Here is an 18,759-nt window from a genome sequence, read left to right as displayed (position 1 = left end):
CAGGGTAAATTCCTCTTCCTCGTGTGCCAGGCTTAGCCTGGAGGGGAGTGACGGGAGTGATCTCGAAGGTGGTGAAGGTCCGGGTCAAGCCAGGCTGGGGGTTAGCTATATTTGGGGTAGCGGATGAGCCGGGAGTGCAGGAGGCGAAAGAGGCCGATGTTGTGGCCTTTGCGTCCCTAGTAGCCCTGCGTAGGATTTTACTCATGTGGAAGGAAGCGAAACCCCCAGGCCTGGAGACCTGGATAAACGATATGGCGGGGTTCATAAAACTGGAGCGGATGAAGTTTGCGCTGAGAGGATCGGCTCAAGGGTTCACCAGGCGGTGGCAACCGTTCCTCGACTATCTAGCGGAACGTTAGGGGGAAGATAGATAGCCAGCAGCAGCAGCCCAGGGGAGAGGGGGTGGGGGGAGCATTACTTTGTGTTATTTGGTTAGTTTACTATATTATTTAAACAATGTTATATAGCAGGTATCATGCTCCCATTTTTGTTGATTTGTAAGGGAAAAAATTGTGTTTGAAAACTTTAATAAAATATATATTTTTTTTAAAAACACTTGCAAGTTTGTCGCCTTTTTAAAAAAACATCTGGGGCAGCATTCTCCGCTTCTGAGACTAAGTGTCAACGCTGGCGTGGGAACAGTGGGGTTTTACGACAAAACAATCTGCACAACAGCTGCACTGATTCAGCTACTTTAAATGGGCTAGCACCATTGACAGGTGGAACACAATCAATTCTATGCGAAACGGTGCCGGATTCGCCGGGTCAGTGATTGACGCACATGAAGCTCACACGCCGCAGCTGCACTTAAACGATCCATCCCCCCACACACACCGTCCCAATCAACAAGATGGCTGCAAGGAGAACATCGCCACGGTTCAGGTCTGCTATGCTGGAGACCCTCCTGGACGCCGTGGAGGAGAGATGGTTGACCCTGTAACCAGGCCCGGGAGGAAGGCCGCTAGGCGTCGCTGTTCGCAGTGCCTGGGCGCAGGTGGCAGGGGCGCTCAGCGCCGTGGGCAACATCATCTGGACTGGCACGCAATGCCGGAAGAAACTGCACAACCTCCTCAGGGTGGCCAGGGTGAGCTGGCTACTCCGTGCCCCTGGCACTAACCCCTCCCACCCCCACACACCCATAACCCCCCCCGGGGAACGGCCGAGCCCTCACCCTACCCGACATGCCAGCACCCATGCCAGCCACCATGGCCGTGTCCTGGCCACTGAGGCCACCATCAATCCAACCCCTGGGCTGCATGCGTCAGACCGTTTAACGGTTTCGCTGTTTGTGCCCCCCCATCCCCAGGAGAAGGCCGCGCACAACCGCTGAACCGGAGGGGGCCACCAGAAGGCTGGCTCACTGGATGGGGTCGGCGGCCCGGAGGAAAGGGAGGTCACCGAGGTGGAGTTCAACAGTGAGTTCAACCTGCTTAGATCCCCATTACACATACGTGGACAGCCCCCCCCCGCACCCCCCTCACCACCCAACACACCCCCAACCCCCACCCCCTCCCCACCCCCATGTGTGCCACCCAGGACGACACTGCACAGGTGGCATCTGTGGTGGAGGCATTGGGGCATTATGTGCCGACGGTGGCCAAGGCCCAGGTCAGGGCTACCCTCTCACAGGCACAATGTGCCAGAGCCACCTGAACATTGCAGCTGCGCTCCTCAGCGTGGGCCATTGCTGGGAACGTCGCAGCATAGCCTTGGCGTTGGCCGGCACCATTGACTGGCCCAGTCACAGAGGGAGGTGGCCCAGTCACTGGCTGATGTGGCACAGACCCACAGGGTGGTGGCACAGTCGTAGCATGAAATGAAATGAAAATCGCTTATTGTCACAAGTAGGCTTCAAATGAAGTTACTGTGAAAAGCCCCTAGTCGCCACATTCCAGCGCCTGTTCGGGGAGCCTGTTACGGGAATCGAACCGTGCTGCTGGCCTGCCTTAGTCTGCTTTCAAAGCCAGCGATTTAGCCCAGTGTGCTAAACAGCCCCTATGCATGATATGGTGCAGTCCCAGACGGAGATGGTCCACTCCCTGTGTTCCATGGCTGTGAGCATGCAGGCCCTGGTCGAGACCAGAGCGGGCCTCCAGGACTGGCAGCACTAGGTGGCGGGGGGGGCCTCCGGGGATGGCTCCACTCGCACCCACGCCCAATGGAGTATCGCAGGGGCCAACGGGCATTCAGAGGGAGGAGGACGTGCTGGGGCCCGTGCCGGTGACCCCCGCAGGGGAGGTGCCGGAATACCGCAGGACCTCCGACTCCCCCCCCTCCTGTACCTGGTGCATCTGTTGGGTAGCGGGCAGAACAGGGCGGCACTATGCCACCTAGGACACCTGAGCAACGGTCGGACACATCCAGGCAGGGTCGCCCAGGAGACGCGTGCCAACGGGGACCCTTGACACAGGAGTCACAACAGGCCACCTCCACCCGTGCTGTACCGTCTGGGGAACCATCGAGGCGTAATGTTAGGGCCCATAAGGCCAGAAAGTTAGACACCAGTTAGACTGGCATAGATGCAGGGCACAGTTTGGTTATAGGGGCTAGGGCACAGACTGTGTACATAGTTCCACACAATAAACACCTGTTAACACAGTTAAAACTGCCTCGGTGCTCTGTCTGATGGGTATGGGTGTGGGCTGGCCGGCAGGGGGAGATGGGCAGTGCAAGCCCTGTGGGAAGACCGTGCTCCCCCTCCTCCCCCCCACCATGCCCTGACCGACCCCAGCACCCCCATCCCAGGGATTCAAAGGGACCATGGGATGGACTGGCCAGCTCGCATGCAGGGATCACCCAGGTGGAAGGTGCTCCCGTGGGCAGGAGTCAGATGTTGTCGTACGATGTGGAGCACCAGAGCTCATCGCAGAGCAGATTGTCATCATCCTCCATCCCATTGACCAGACCCGCTGTCACTGCCAATCCAGAGCCCCCAGCTTGTAGCGCCGCAGGTATGTATAAAGGAGGGGTGTGCAAGCGGGCGGTTTGGCGGTGTGGGAGATGAGGGGGTGTGCATCTGGGATTATGGGCGGGATTCTTCCATCGGGCGGCTAAGTGCCAACGCCGGCATAAAAACGGGAGTGCCAACGCCGGCGCCCATTCTGTGACCCCATTCTGTGGCCCACAAGGGGCTAGCACGGCGCTGGAGCGGCCCACGCCGCTCCAGCTGCCGATCTCGGCCTGAATCCAGTGCTGCGGGGTCCGCGCTTGTGCAGTTGGGCCGGCGCCAACTAGCGCATGCGCAGTGGCCTTCTTCCCCGTGCCGGCCCCAACGCCAAATGGAGCAGGGCTACAGGAGGCCGGCGCGGAGGAAAGGAGGCCGGGGAACAGAGAGGCCGGCCCGCCGATTGGTGGGCCCCGATAGCGGGCCAGGCCACTACAGAGGCCCCCCCCCCCCCCCCGGGTCAGACCCCCCCCTCTCACATCCTCCCCCCCCCACAGGCTGCCCCCGGACCCTTCAACGCCGAGGTCCTGCCGGCCCAGAGGATGTTAGAACGGCGCTGGCGGGACTCGACTTTTTTGATGACGGCCGCTCGGCCCATTCAGACCGGAGAATCGCCGCATACCCCAACCGGCGCCGCGCTGACCACGACAGCCCCAGTGGCGCCGATTCTCCACTCTGCGGAAAATCGCGTCCCAGCATCAGGGCAGCATGGCGCGATTCGCGCGGCCCGCCGGCGGGGGGTCGGAGAATTCCGCCTGTGGTGTCCGTGCCCCTGACCAGCACCCCCCGTCCCCAACGTCTCCCCCCTAGTCGGTGAACCTGGAGGCGATCATGGCATCCCGTGCGCGTTGGCCCTGGTGATGACTTTGTACGGCCTCCCGTGCCTGCCCGGACCCTATGTCCTGCTCATTGTCCCCCTCCCCGCATCTTCCTCATTGGACGAGGCCTGCCCTTCCTCCTCATCGTCCTCCTCCAGCATATCTTCCCTCTGCTGCGCGATGTAGTGGAGGATGCAGCAGGCCACCACGATGTGGACGACCCTCGCAGCATCATATTGGAGGGCCCCTCTAGAGCGGTCCAGGCACTTAAAGCGCAACTTCAGGATGCCGAAGCACTGCTCGATCACACTACTGGTCATTGTATGGGCGTCGTTATATTGGGTCTCCGCATCAGTATGTGACCTCCGGATAGGTGTCATTAGCCACGGCCACATTTCTAAATGGGAAAAGGCTTAGGAAATCAGAAGCACAAAGGGACTTGGGAGTCTGAATTCAAGATTCGCTTCAGGTTAATGTGCAGGTTCAATAGGCAGTTAGGAAGGCAGATGCAATGTTCGCATTCACGTCGAGAGGGCTAGAATACAAGGGCAGGGATGTACTTCTGAGGCTGTATAAGGCTCTGGTCAGACCCTACTTGGATTATTGTGAGCAGGTTTGGGCCCTGTATCTAAGGGAGGATGTGCTAGCCTTGGAAAAAGGTCTAGGAGAGGTTCACAGGAATGATCCTTGGAATGAAGAGCAGTCATATGAGGAGCGGTTCAGGATCCTGGGTCTGGACTCGGAGTTTAGAAGGATGAGGGGAATCTTATTGAAACTTACAGGATACTGCGAGGCCTGGATAAAGTGGACGTGGAGAGGATGTTTCCACTCATAGAAAAAAATAGAATCCGAGAGCACAGCCTCAGGCTGAAGGGATGATCCTTTCAAACTAAGATGAGGGAGGGATTTCTTCAGCTAGAGGGTGGTGAATCTGTGGAACTCTTTGCCGCAGAAGGCTGTGAAGGCAAAGTCACTGAGTGTCTTTACGACAGAGATAGATAGGTCTTGATTAATAAGGGATCAGGGGTTATGGGAAGAAGCTAGGAGAATGGGGATGAGAAATATATCAGCCATGTTTAAAGGCGGATCAGACTCAATGGGGCGAATGGCCTAATTCTGCTCCTATGTCCTATAATCTTATGATAATACAATATTCTTTCACTCCCACTTACCTTCACAAATGTACACAAATTTAGATTGAAAGGATAACACAGGTTACAAAATCTATTTAATGCTAAATGGATTTAGTGAAATACACAGTCCTTGCAAACCAACATACTAGCTGTGACCAGACACATCCCAATCTGGAACTATGTGGTGGGCGTCACCCAATCGAATTTCTATGGATTTCTCCTCAAATTCCCACCAGATGATTATCACATGAGATTTTCAAAACTCCAAACTCAAAAAGACATTCTTTACAATATTATTTCAAACAATGCTTTCCCTCAGCTATTTTAGCAAGGATCCACCTCCAGGTATTCCAACTTTCCTTTTAATAATCCTTGAATTGCCACACACATCCAAATTTCTACACAAAAGTCAAATGCTCAATCCCAAACAGAATAATATTGTTCCGAAAGGCTGAAAATAAGGACATCAAACTTACTATTGCTTCAGATCTCTGAGCTTTCTCTAGCCAATTTCACCCAGTCTGACCTTTCCAGGTTTGCCTTTAACATCAGTGAATAGTTCCAATCCCAGTTCCTCTTGGTTCCTTTAACTTCAAACTTCTGGGAAACTTCTCTAGATTCCAGGACTAACTTTTGTTCCCTGGAGCTTACGTTCATGCCCATTACTCTGCTTTACTCTACTTCTGGCTGAACTGAGACCGATGTTCTCTCTCTACTTCTAAGCTCTATCTGCCTGGATCCAGGTAAACACTAAAACTCAAAAGGTCTTTTCTCAGGGAGGCAGGGTGGTGCAGTGGTTAGCACTGCTGCCTCATCGCTCCGAGGACCCAGGTTCAATCCCGACCTCGGGTCACCATCTGTGTGGAGTTTACACATTCTCCCCACGTCTTCATGGGTCTCACCTCCACAACCCAAAGACGTGCAGAGTGGGTGGATTGCTAATTGCCCCATAATTAGAAAAAATAAAAAAACATTCTTCTCTTTAAAAGTGGTCAGGTTACTCAGCAACATCCCATTCTTTCTCCAAGCTCATATTTACTTTTCCATCGTAAACTCTCTCTCAGCACAATAGAAACACAATTGAACTGAAATCAAAATCTCCATTTATGCAAACACTTTGGTTTAACATGAACCTAACTGGAGTTTTACCCTTTCCCACTCAAAAACACAAAATTGAACTCATTTAAATTTGGAGCATATTTCTAATATTTAATAATACAAATATAGATCACTTAAACTACCTCTGTTTCCTGACACTTGGGTTTTTCAAAAGCAGTTCATGGAAGTTGAAATTTAGGATTCAAGGAAAATGTATATCACAGAGTAATTCTTATTATTTTGCAACAAAACGTTTCAAAATTGAAGACATACTTAGAAATGATTGCCAAAGCCTACCATAGATATTTTCTGCAAGGTCTTGGTAAAAGTGATTAATCTGACTATGTGCGTAAAGTGTTGCACCTCCATGGTCCAGATAAGTGATTCCTAGAAAAATCAAATCAGAAGTTAACTTTTGTGGCATTGAGATATTATAAAAACTTAAATATGAAATAAAAACTTCAGTAATATCCACAAAGAAAGTGTTATGGGCCAGGGTTTAGAGAACCCCAAGTGTATCATGGAGTTCACCTGACCCACAACTTTGAATAGATTGTGGTATGGGGAGCACTCGGCCCACTCTACAGGTGTGGTACAGCAGAAATGGAAAAGTATTTTTTTAAAGCAAAACAATGTTTATTCTATGAACTCAAGTTAACCTTTTTAAAACATAGTGAACATTTTAGCAACCATCAATTCAAATATAACCTCCAAAGAATACAACCCTAAGTAATCCTTAATAACTTCCCAAACAACATCCAGAAGACAAAAGAAACACCTTTTAACAGAAGCACAGTAGGTTTACATTCACTCCTGAGAACATTTATAATTCTGAATTCACCAAATGATCAAGAGATAGTCTTTTTATGGCAGAGAGATCAACAGTACACCTGCTTTGTCTGGCTTCAGCTCCAACACTGAAAACAAAACTAAAACACACCCTGCAAACAACCTAAAACAAAAATAAGAAGCTGACAGACAGCCCAGTTCCACCCACACTCTGACATCACTGATAAACACCCGTTTCTTAAAGGTACTCTCAAATGACAAAAGATAGGTTAATACACTGCAGCTGCTTCACTTTCTTCCTCATAAACTAGTATCCCTACAAAACCTTACAGAGCACCTGCAGAATTTTTGACACTGAGAGACAACACATTATCAATCAATCTTGTCAAACCCAACCTCTCCACGCTGTTCCATCTGGGTGTCAATGAACAGTGAACAGCAGCAGGATCGCGGTCTTTAGTTCCCCTTCCAGGAGCAGAGAAGTGAGATCAATTGTGCTTCGCCTACTCAGATCAGTTATTTCAGCATCGACTAGAGAGCATATCTGGGATCTAAACCATTCAGGGAGCCTAAATCCATTTTTATTTCAGCACTTCCTCTATAACACCCAGACTCCAGAGACATTTAACATTCCTGATAAATAATAAGTGATTTTCTGGATTCGCAAAAAATGGAAAACAATAATTCCTGTAAAAGGTAATTCCAGGTCAGCTTTAATTTCAAAGAAGAAAATGCCACATTTTATTCATTTGAATAACTGTCAAAACAGCATTGTTATTGTTAAAATGTATGAGCAATATGAATAGATTGTGATCTAGACCTTCTGATATTTTTAAAGCTCAGACAAAAAATCTATACACATTTCTGAAATATTTAAAAGGAATGTTCAAATACAACGGTGCACTTAACTTTTTATTACAGTCTGCAGTGTCTACTAACACAAAAACCTAAATAGGAGCAAATTTAGCATTTGGTAACTATTTTAAAAATAAGAGGACTGCATTTATTATCAATCTCTAATTACCCTGACTGAATTAAGAGTCAATCATATAGTGTGGAATTGGAGTCTCAAAAAGGGTGTGGTGGTGGGAGTGGAATTCATGACCTCCAGATCACTGTTTTAGTTCCTCAACTACTGGGCTATCAAACACAATTAATGTACTGCAGGTGGAAGGCTTTAATGTTCATCACCATGGGTGGCTCAGTCATATTACGACAGACCAAAGTGATCCAAATCCCAAAGGAGTAAATGCCAGAGTGGGACTGTATCACATGGGAGCAATGAAGTGTTTCATCTTTTGTTTAGGCATGCTACAGGCTTCTGTTCTCAGTCCTTCAATTTAACAATTTCTGATCCTAATCTCTACCCCTATTTCTTTTTGAGGCGGGTGTTGCAGATGATTCTGCTTTCCCCATTTATACCTTCTCTTTGCCTATCTTTTGTTTCTTTACTTGTGCAATTACCATTCCCTTTTGCCTTGCAGACTCATTCCTTTGGGCATTTAATCTGCCCTGCCTTTCTCCCCATCCCAGATAACCCAGTTTACCTTGTATTCTTCACCTTCACATGCTCCCAGCTTCCTTCCAACTACATTTCCTGCTCTTCTACCTGCTCGTCAAAAGCCGGCAGTCCAAAGAAATTAATCGACATCTTCCAACTCCTCCACGATAAGATGTTGGTGACAGTTCTCACTGACGGAAATAAGATAGAAACCTTTGAGATCAAGACTGGAGTCAAGTAGGGATGTGTCATTGTTCCATCCTTTTCTCCATCTTCATCGCCATCATCGTTCACCTTGTCAAGAACAAGCTTCCCAGTGGAGTGGACACTGCCTATGGGATGGATGGAAAACATCGCCATCTCCACTCTCTCAGAAGAGAATCTCCAAGCTACGCTTGACAACTTCGCGGAAGTATACCAAAGAATCGGTCTCAGCCTCAACCTCAAGAAAATTAAAGTCGTTTACCAACCCATCCCAGGGCAAGATCTAATCTCTCCCTCCAACAAGGTCAATGGAGAAACCCTCCCAAATGTGGAACATTTCCCACACCTGGGGAGCCACCTCAAATCCAAGGCTGACATCGATGCAGAGTTCCAACATTGTTGGATCCACAAGCGCTTCCTTTAGATGCCTAAGGACGAGAGTCGTTGACATCCGCGCTATCTGTGCTGACACCAAGACCCTCATGTACAAGGTGGCCATCCTCCCAACTTTTCTTTATGACTCAGAAACTTGGACCATGTACAGAGACTGCCTCAAGGCCCTGAAGAGGTATCATCAACACTGAGATGATATGAAGAGATGGTCTGAAATGGATTCTCCACATCACCTGGAAGGACAGGCATACTAAAATCAGTGTCCTTGAAGGAGCCAAGAGCTCCAGCATTGAGGCCTTGATCACCCAAAACCAATGTCACTGGGCCGGTTATGTGCTTAGGATGTCAGAGTCGTGACCTCCAAAGCAAATCTTCTTTGCCCAGCTCAAAGATGGCTTCTGAATAAGAGGAAGGCTTACTTCAAGAAATGCAACATCGATGTCAATACCTGGGAGACCCATGCTCAGAAGAGACCTACTTGGAGGAACCTCCTGATTGAAGGGACATAATTCTTTGAGGACACCCAAGGAGGCAAGAGGCCTGGACCCATGATGCCAACCAGCCAACCTTCGGGACCTGCACCAGCCAACCTTTGCGGCCCACTCCACGTTCTTTTACCTTTGACGTGAAAGGGGAGCATGCTTGGTTCTCACAATCACACTCCACTCACATTCACAGGATGAGAAGGGAATGCATATATCAGATGCAGACTTCATCCAGCTCCTTTGTCCCATTGTGAAGGGCAATAGCAACAAAATGGTTGTTTTACTCAGCACTCCAGAGAGATGCTACTCCAGAATACGGACAGTCTCATGGGCTCTTAATGTGCTGTCACAGGTCAGACACAGCAGCTTAATCTTTTCATTTGGAGTCAGCTGTAAGTTAATAACTGATTTTGGGGTCTCAACCTCAAAGGAATTTTTCATCCATCTGAAACTTATCCTCTCATTTGCCATAACATTTCTGCGTAATACACATATGGGTTTTGCATCCTTATTTGCATTGGTTCAATTGACAAAATATTACCTCAAGAAATCATTTTTATACTGCTTTGTTCCAGAGTTACACGTCTTCTTTGTAGGCTGTTAACCAGAGTCCCTGGAGCTCAGTACAAAGCTAACACGAGCACTTCCCTGTCCTGCCCTGGACTCTTTGAGCAGCTCTCTCCAGAAGATTCCGATGTGAGATAGTGCCCAGTAGGTACACTGCCTATTTGTGTCTCTGCCATCTCTTTCTTGTAACAAAATGACTGATCTTCACAGTGCTCTTGCCTTGCTTGCTAGCAGCTACAAAATGGAAGAAGCTCTCCTCTATGATTTGGCACCAAAAGCATGTATATACAGGGCGCTTGACATCAAGTGTACATGCAGGCGCATGACCTGTTCACTGCTGCCGCTTAAGGCCGGACATCTGCAAAAACCTCATTTCATTCTCATTTAAAATGCATCAGCACCCGCCATTATCAAAAAGAAAATGTTGGTAGCGGCTATTGGATGCTTTTCCCGCTATCGTGACACATACGGGAACGCCGCAACTGATTGCTCCACGACCCACCCGCAGGTCAGGACCTGCAGCTTGAAAACGCCTGGACTAATCCATTAATGCACCAAGGGAGGCTAGCAGCACGGTTCAATTCCCGTACCAGCCTCCCCGAACAGGCGCCGGAATGTGGCGACTAGGGGCTTTTCACAGTAACTTCATTGAAGCCTACTTGTGACAATAAGCGATTTTCATTTCATTTCATACAGTCTACAGCTTTATTCCTCATTGTAAAGCAAACATCTAATGAGCCGGCTCAAAAGCCTGGGGTTTGCCAATACCAGGTTGTGATTGGCTCTGAATTCTCTGGGATGTTCTTCAGAGCCACGAGGTTCCAATTTTACATTCAGATTGAATTCTGGCAGCAGAGGTGAAAGACCCAGCTAAACTCTCTGCAGAAAAATGACTGCTAAGCCTCTACATGAAAAGATTCAGCCAACTCATTCGCTCTGATAAGCCTGCGAGTGTTTGATTCCTGAAAACAGGGCAGGGAGGAGATCACACAAGCTGAGAGCAAAGTCTGAGGTAACAAAGTCTCTGTCGCTCCAGGAAAAGTGTGAGTTCAGTGTTTTAAAAAAGGTTTAACGTTTCAATGGTGCACTGAAATAAATGTCAAAACAGGTCTGTCTTAGCCATATAAGATTAATTTCATGCTGTTACGACTTAGACCCGAAAATATTGGGTGCGATTTTTCTGGCTTGTTCAACACGCAAGCAAATTCTGCTGTGCCCACCAAGTCTCGTGAGAGGGTCGTAACAGGATTTGTGCAAGCGAGATCTCGGTTTGATATCTTCCCCGCCCCTCCCACCAGTGACATAATCAGGTTAATTTCCATAAAAGGTGTCAAATTGATTTTCATTAATTTAAACAAATTTCAATATAATTGAACGGATTTACATCCCACATGATCTGCCCACTCCCCCACCCCACCCGCTCCAGCGGTTTGATGACACGCCGGTGCAACTCACTACTGGTTTTCAAAATCGAAAACCAGTTGTGATCACCATGCAAGGGGTGCTTGGAGGACCTGGGGTTGTGTAGCGCACAATGACTTACGCGAGATGAGAAGCGATGAAGTCGATCTAGGCTTTATTAAGCGAGACTTGTCCCCAGCAGCTCAGCAACAGAATGAGGCTGCAGGGAGAAGCTCGAGCTCTTATACTCCGCCTTTAGGGCGGAGCCAGAAGTCGGCAGATCCAACCAGGACCCGGGACCTGTCAGCCAATAGCCTCTCGGCTTCACAGGTACCACATTACCCCTAATGCATACCACCACATTCACCCCTTGTTAAAAAGGAACCCGGCGGGGTGGTGGTTCGCACGGTGGTAGGGGGTTACAAGGCTGGCCCTGGAACAAATTTTGGACTGTGTTAATACAGCTTTAGCCCTACACTGGGCTATGTACAAGTTTGTGAGAACTATTTACAATACGAGCAAAAAACATTTTTGTTACAACAACATTCTTGCTTTTCTTGGTGTCATGCGGATTCCACGAGTCGAGCGGGCGATCTGGTCTTCCTCGTCGATCGCCTCAGCCCCGGTGGTGGTGCAGGTGCTTGCTCGGGCGTTGTCGTCTCCGGGAGCGTTTCGCTGTTTGTTCCTGTTTTACTCCTGGGCGGTTGCGGGGTGTGCCGGTGGCAGGGAGGGGGTGATCGGTGTCGGGGGTGTGTGTGTGTTGCCGGCGGGTGCCAGGTCCCGCAGGGAGACCGAGTCCTGTCGGCCATCGGGGTACGCCACATACTGCGGGTTCGCGTGGAGAAGGTGGACCCTCTCGACCAACGGGTCCGATTTGTGCGCCCGCACATGTTTCCGGAGCAAGATGGGTCCTGTGGCCGCCAGCCAGGTCGGCAGCGACGTTCCGGAGGAGGACTTCCTGGGGAAGACAAGGAGGCGCTCATGAGGCGTTTGGTTAGTGGTGGTACACAGCAGCGACCGGATGGAGTGGAGAGCGTCCGGGAGGACCTGCTGCCACCGGGAAACTGGGAGATCCCTGGACCGTAGGGCCTGTAGGACGGTCTTCCAGACCGTGCCGTTCTCCCTCTCTACTTGTCCGTTCCCCCGGGGGTTGCAGCTAGTCGTCCTGCTCGAGGCTATGCCCTTGCTGAGCACTCATGAAGGAGGACCCCCTGTCGCTATGGATATACGCGGGGAAACCGAACAGTGTGAATATGGTGCCAAGGGCTTTAATGACTGTGGCCGCTGTCATGTCGGGGCAGGGGATGGCGAAGGGGAAACGGGAGTACTCGTCCACCACGTTCAGGAAGTATGCATTGCGGTCGGTGGAGGGGAGGAGCCCTTTGAAATCCAAACTGAGGCGTTCAAAGGGGCGGGAAGCCTTGATCAGGTGCGCTCTATCCGGCCTGAAAAAGTGCAGTTTGCACTCTGCGCAGATGTGGCAGTTCCTGGTGACTGTACGGACCTCCTCCACAGAGTAGGGGAGGTTGCGGGACTTTACGAAATGGTAGAATCGAGTGACCCCCGGGTGGCAGAGGTCCTCGTGGAGGGCTTGGAGGTGGTCTATTTGTGCGTTGGCACATGTGCCGCGGGATAGGGCATCGGACGGCTCGTTCAGCTTTCCGGGACGATACAAGATCTCATAATTGTAGGTGGAGAGTTCGATCCTCCTCCACCTTAAGATCTTGTCATTCTTAATTTTGCCCCGCTGTGCATTATCGAACATAAAGGCTACCGAGCGTTGGTCGGTGAGGAGAGTGAATCTCCTGCCGGCCAGGTAATGCCTCCAATGTCGCACAGCTTCTACTATGTCTTGGGCTTCCTTTTCCACTGAGGAGTGGCGGATTTCTGAGGCGTGGAGGGTCCGGGAGAAAAAGGCCACCGGTCTGCCCACTTGGTTAAGGGTGGCCCCCAGAGCTACATCGGATGCGTCGCTCTCAACCTGGAAGGGGAGGGACTCGTCGATGGTGCGCATCGTGGCCTTTGCGATATCCGCTTTGATGCGGCTGAAGGCCTGGCGAGCCTCTGTCGACAGGGGGAAGGTAGTGGACTGTATTAGTGGGTGGGCCTTGGCTGCGTACTGGGGGACCCACTGGGTGTAATATGAAAAGAAGCCCAGGCAAAGTTTCAGGGCTTTGGAGCAGTGGGGGAGGGGAAATTCCATAAGGGGGCGCATGCGTTCGGGGTCGGGGCCTATTACTCCATTGCGCACTACGTATCCCAGGATGGCCAAACGGTTTGTGCTAAAAACGCATTTTTCCTCGTTATATGTGAGGTTCAGGGCGTTAGCGGTCTGGAGGAACTTTTGGAGGTTGGCGTCGTGGTCCTGCTGATCGTGGCCGCAGATGGTTACGTTGTCGAGATACGGGAACGTGGCCTGCAACCCGTGCTGGTCAACCATTCGGTCCATCGCCCATTGGAAGACCGAGACCCCGTTCGTGACGCCAAATGGGACCCTTAGGAAGTGGTATAGCCGCCCGTGCGTGAGAGGTGAGTGAGCCGGGACTCTGAAAACAGCGCGAGAGGTGAGTGAGCCGGGACATTGAAAACAGCGCGGGAGCTGAGTGAGCCGGGACATTGAAAACAGCGCGAGAGGTGAGTGAGCCGGGACATTGAAAACAGCGCGGGAGCTGAGTGAGCCGAGACTCTGAAAACAGCGCGAGAGGTGAGTGAGCCGGGACTCTGAAAACAGCGCGAGAGGTGAGTGAGCCGGGACTCTGAAAACAGCGCGAGAGGTGAGTGAGCTGGGACATTGAAAACAGCGCGGGAGGTGAGTGAGCCGGGACATTGAAAACAGCGCGGGAGCTGAGTGAGCCGGGTCTCTGAAAACAGCGCGAGAGGTAAGTGAGCCGGGACTCTGAAAACAGCGCGAGAGGTGAGTGAGCCGGGACTCTGAAAACAGTGCAGGAGGTGAGTGAGCCGGGCTATTGAAAACAGCGCGGGAGGTGAGTGAGCCGGGACTCTGAAAACAGCGCGGGAGGTGAGTGAGCCGGGACTCTGAAAACAGCGCGAGAGGTGAGCGAGCCGGATCATTGAAAACAGCGCGAGAGGTGAGTGAGCCGGGACTCTGAAAACAGCGCGGGAGGTGAGTGAGCCGGGACATTGAAAACAGCGCGAGAGGTGAGTGAGCCGGGACATTGAAAACAGCGCGAGAGGTGAGTGAGCTGGGACATTGAAAACAGCGCGGGAGCTGAGTGAGCCGGGTCTCTGAAAACAGCGCGAGAGGTGAGTGAGCCGGGACTCTGAAAACAGCGCGGGAGATTTAAAAAGCGCGGGAGCTGCGAGTCGGAGCGGAGATTTTAAAAGATCGCGGCCTAGTTTCGGGAGCCGTTCGGAGGAGGAGGAGCAGTCTCTGTCACGGAGAGAACCTGAGAACATCTAAGACACTCAGAGGGTAAGAAGGTAAGTAAGTGATTTTTACTCATTTTTACTTTTATACCTTTTTCAAATTGTGTGTGTCGGGGGGAAACTGAAGTGACATCACAGAAAAGCTGTGGCCTGAGTTGCTGGTTGGGAATCTACACTAAATTTAAAAAGTTAAGCATTGGTAACTAATTAAACATAATTACTTAATTATAATTTAGAGGGGTATCTAAGCCAGAGATCGGAGAGTACTATATTTAGCTTTCGCATTTCTATTAGAAATCTAGTGCTAGGAAACAGATAGTTAACAGTAACTTTGAAATTTAAAAAAATATATATTAAATTTTAATTTTAATTAATTGACGCAATGTCAGTTAGAGGGGTGCAGTGCTCTGACTGTGAGATGTGGCCGGTCCGGGAGGCTTCCAGCGTCCCGGATGGCTTCATCTGCAGAAAGTGCACCCAACTGGAGCTCCTCACAGACCGCATGGTTCGGTTGGAGCAGCAATTGGATGCACTTAGGAGCATGCAGGTGGCGGAAAGCGTCATAAATCGCAGTTATGTAAATGTGGTCACACCCAAGGTGCAGGCAGAGAAATGGGTGACCACCAGAAAGGGCAGGCAGTCAGCAGGAATCCTCTGTAGTTGTCCCCCTCGCGAACAGGTATACCCCTTTGGATACTGTAGGGGGGGATAGCCTATCAGGGGAAAACAGCAGCAGCCAGAGCAGTGGCACCACGGCTGGCTCTGATGTTCAGAAGGGAGGGTCAAAGCGCAGAAGAGTAATAGTAATAGGGGACTCTATAGTCAGGGGCACAGATAGGCGCTTCTGTGGACGTGAAAGAGACTCCAGGATGGTATGTTGCCTCCCTGGTGCCAGGGTCCAGGAGGTCTCCGAACGGGTAGAGGGCATCCTGAAGGGGGAGGGCAAACAGGCAGAGGTCGTTGTACATATTGGTACTAACGACATAGGCAGGAAGGGGCATGAGGTCCTGCAGCAGGAGTTCAGGGAGCTAGGCAGAAAGTTAAAAGACAGGACCTCTAGGGTTGTAATCTCGGGATTACTCCCTGTGCCACGTGCCAGTGAGGCTAGAAATAGGAAGATAGAGCAGCTAAACACGTGGCTAAACAGCTGGTGTAGGAGGGAGGGTTTCCGTTATCTGGACCACTGGGAGCTCTTCTGGGGCAGGTGTGACCTATATAAGGACGGGTTGCATCTAAACTGGAGAGGCATAAATATCCTGGCCGCGAGGTTTGCTAGTGTCACACGGGAGGGTTTAAACTAGTATGGCAGGGGGTGGGCACGGGAGCAATAGGTCAGAAGGTGAGAGCATTGAGGGGGAACTAGGGAATAGGGACAGTGGGGCTCTGAGGCAGAGCAGACAGGGAGAAGTTGCTGAACACAGCGGGTCTGGTGGCCTTAAGTGCATATGTTTTAATGCAAGAAGTATTACAGGTAAGGCAGATGAACTTAGAGCTTGGATTAGTACTTGGAACTATGATGTTGTTGCCATTACAGAGACCTGGTTGAGGGAAGGGCAGAATTGGCAGCTAAACGTACCAGGATTTAAATGTTTCAGGCGGGATAGAGGGGGATGTAAAAGGGGAGGCGGAGTTGCGCTACTGGTTCGGGAGAATATCACAGCTGTCCTACTGGAGGACACCTCAGAGGGCAGTGAGGCTATATGGGTAGAGATCAGGAATAAGAAGGGTGCAGTCACAATGTTGGGGGTTTACTACAGGCCTCCCAACAGCCAGCGGGAGATAGAGGAGCAGATAGGTAGACAGATTTTGGAAAAGAGTAAAAACAACAGGGTTGTGGTGATGGGAGACTTCAACTTCCCCAATATTGACTGGGACTCACTTAGTGCCAGGGGCTTAGACGGGGCGGAGTTTGTAAGGAGCATCCAGGAGGGCTTCTTAAAACAATATGTAGACAGTCCAACTAGGGAAGGGGCAGTACTGGACCTGGTATTGGGGAATGAGCCCGGCCAGGTGGTAGATGTTTCAGTAGGGGAGCATTTCCCGTAACAGTGACCACAATTCAGTAAGTTTTAAAGTACTGGTGGACAAGGATAAGAGTGGTCCTAGGATGAATGTGCTAAATTGGTGGAAGGCTAATTATAACAATATTAGGCGGGAACTGAAGAACATAGATTGGGGGTGGATGTTTGAGGGCAAATCAACATCTGACATGTGGGAGGCTTTCAAGTGGCAGTTGAAAGGAATTCAGGACCGGCATGTTCCTGTGAGGAAGAAGGATAAATACGGCAATTTTCGGGAACCTTGGATAACGAGAGATATTGTAGGCCTCGTCAAAAAGAAAAAGGAGGCATTTGTCAGGGCTAAAAGGCTGGGAACAGACGAGGCCTGCGTGGAATATAAGGAAAGTAGGAAGGAACTTAAGCAAGGAGTCAGGAGGGCTAGAAGGGGTCATGAAAAGTCATTGGCAAATAGGGTTAAGGAAAATCCCAAGGCTTTTTACACGTACATAAAAAGCAAGAGGGTAGCCAGGGAAAGGGTTGGCCCACTGAAGGATAGGCAAGGGAATCTATGTGTGGAGCCAGAGGAAATGGGCGAGGTACTAAATGAATACTTTGTATCAGTATTCACCAAAGAGAAGAAATTGGTAGATGTTGAGTCTGGAGAAGGGTCTGTAGATAGCCTGGGTCACACTGAGATCCAAAAAGACGAGGTGTTGGGTGTCTTAAAAAATATTAAGGTAGATAAGTCCCCAGGGCCTGATGGGATCTACCGCAGAATACTGAAGGAGGCTGGAGAGGAAATTGCTGAGGCATTGACAGAAATCTTTGGATCCTCACTGTCTTCAGGGGATGTCCCGGAGGACTGGAGAATAGCCAATGTTGTTCCTCTGTTTAAGAAGGGTAGCAAGGATAATCCCGGGAACTACAGGCCGGTGAGCCTTACTTCAGTGGTAGGGAAATTACTGGAGAGAATTCTTCGAGACAGGATCTACTCCCATTTGGAAGCAAATGGACGTATTAGTGAGAGGTAGCATGGTTTTGTGAAGGGACGGTCGTGTCTCACTAACTTGATAGAGTTTTTCGAGGAAGCCACTAAAATGATTGATGCAGGTAGGGCAGTGGATGTTGTCTATATGGACTTCAGTAAGGCCTTTGACAAGGTCCCTCATGGTAGACTAGTACAAAAGGTGAAGTCACACGGGATCAGGGGTGAGCTGGCAGGGTGGATAAAGTACTGGCTAGGTCATAGAAGGCAGAGAGTAGCAATGGAAGGATGCTTTTCTAATTGGAGGGCTGTGACCAGTGGTGTTCCACAGGAATCAATGCTGGGACCTTTGCTCTTTGTAGTATATATAAATGATTTGGAGGAAAATGTAACTGGTCTGATTAGTAAGTTTGCAGACGACACAAAGGTTGGTGGAATTGCGGATAGTGATGAGGACTGTCAGAGGATACAGCAGGATTTAGATTGTTTGGAGACTTGGGCGGAGAGATGGCAGATGGAGTTTAATCCGGACAAATGTGAGATAATGCATTTTGGAAGGTCTAATGCAGGTAGGGAATATACAGTGAATGGTAGAACCCTCAAGAGTATTGAAAGTCAAAGAGATCTAGGAGTACAGGTCCACAGGTCATTGAAAGGGGCAACACAGGTGGAGAAGGTAGTCAAGAAGGCATACGGCATGCTTGCCTTCATTGGCCGGGGCATTGGGTATAAGAATTGGCAAGTCATGTTGCAGCTGTATAGAACCGTAGTTAGGCCACACTTGGAGTATAGCGTTCAATTCTGGTCGCCACACTACCAGAAGGATGTGGAGGCTTTAGAGAGGGTGCAGAAGAGATTTGCCAGAATGTTGCCTGGTATGGAGGGCATTAGCGATGAGGAGCGGTTGAATAAACTCGATTTGTTCTCACTGGAACGAAGGAGGTTGAGGGGAGACCTGATAGAGATCTACAAAATTATGAGGGGCATAGACAGAGTGGATAGTCAGAGGCTTTTCCCCAGGGTAGAGGGGTCAATTACTAGGGGGCATAGGTTT

The 18,759-nt window shown here is 50.0% G+C and overlaps 1 protein-coding gene across 1 annotated transcript in view; it reads right to left on the bottom strand.

Moving 5' to 3' along the window:
* Positions 1-18,759, bottom strand: part of mocos (molybdenum cofactor sulfurase) — a 421,047-nt gene that overhangs the window by 343,168 nt on the left and 59,120 nt on the right. Inside the window, exon 2 of the mRNA XM_072508890.1 lies at positions 6,291-6,380. Coding sequence (XP_072364991.1) covers positions 6,291-6,380 — 90 coding nt within the window. The remainder of the gene's footprint in view (positions 1-6,290; positions 6,381-18,759) is intronic.

This window comes from Scyliorhinus torazame, chromosome 6 (assembly GCF_047496885.1).
Source record: "Scyliorhinus torazame isolate Kashiwa2021f chromosome 6, sScyTor2.1, whole genome shotgun sequence".
NCBI classification, from domain to species: Eukaryota; Metazoa; Chordata; class Chondrichthyes; order Carcharhiniformes; family Scyliorhinidae; genus Scyliorhinus; species Scyliorhinus torazame.
Note: the sequence above shows the minus strand (reverse complement) of the source record. Positions and strands in the feature narration are given on the sequence as shown.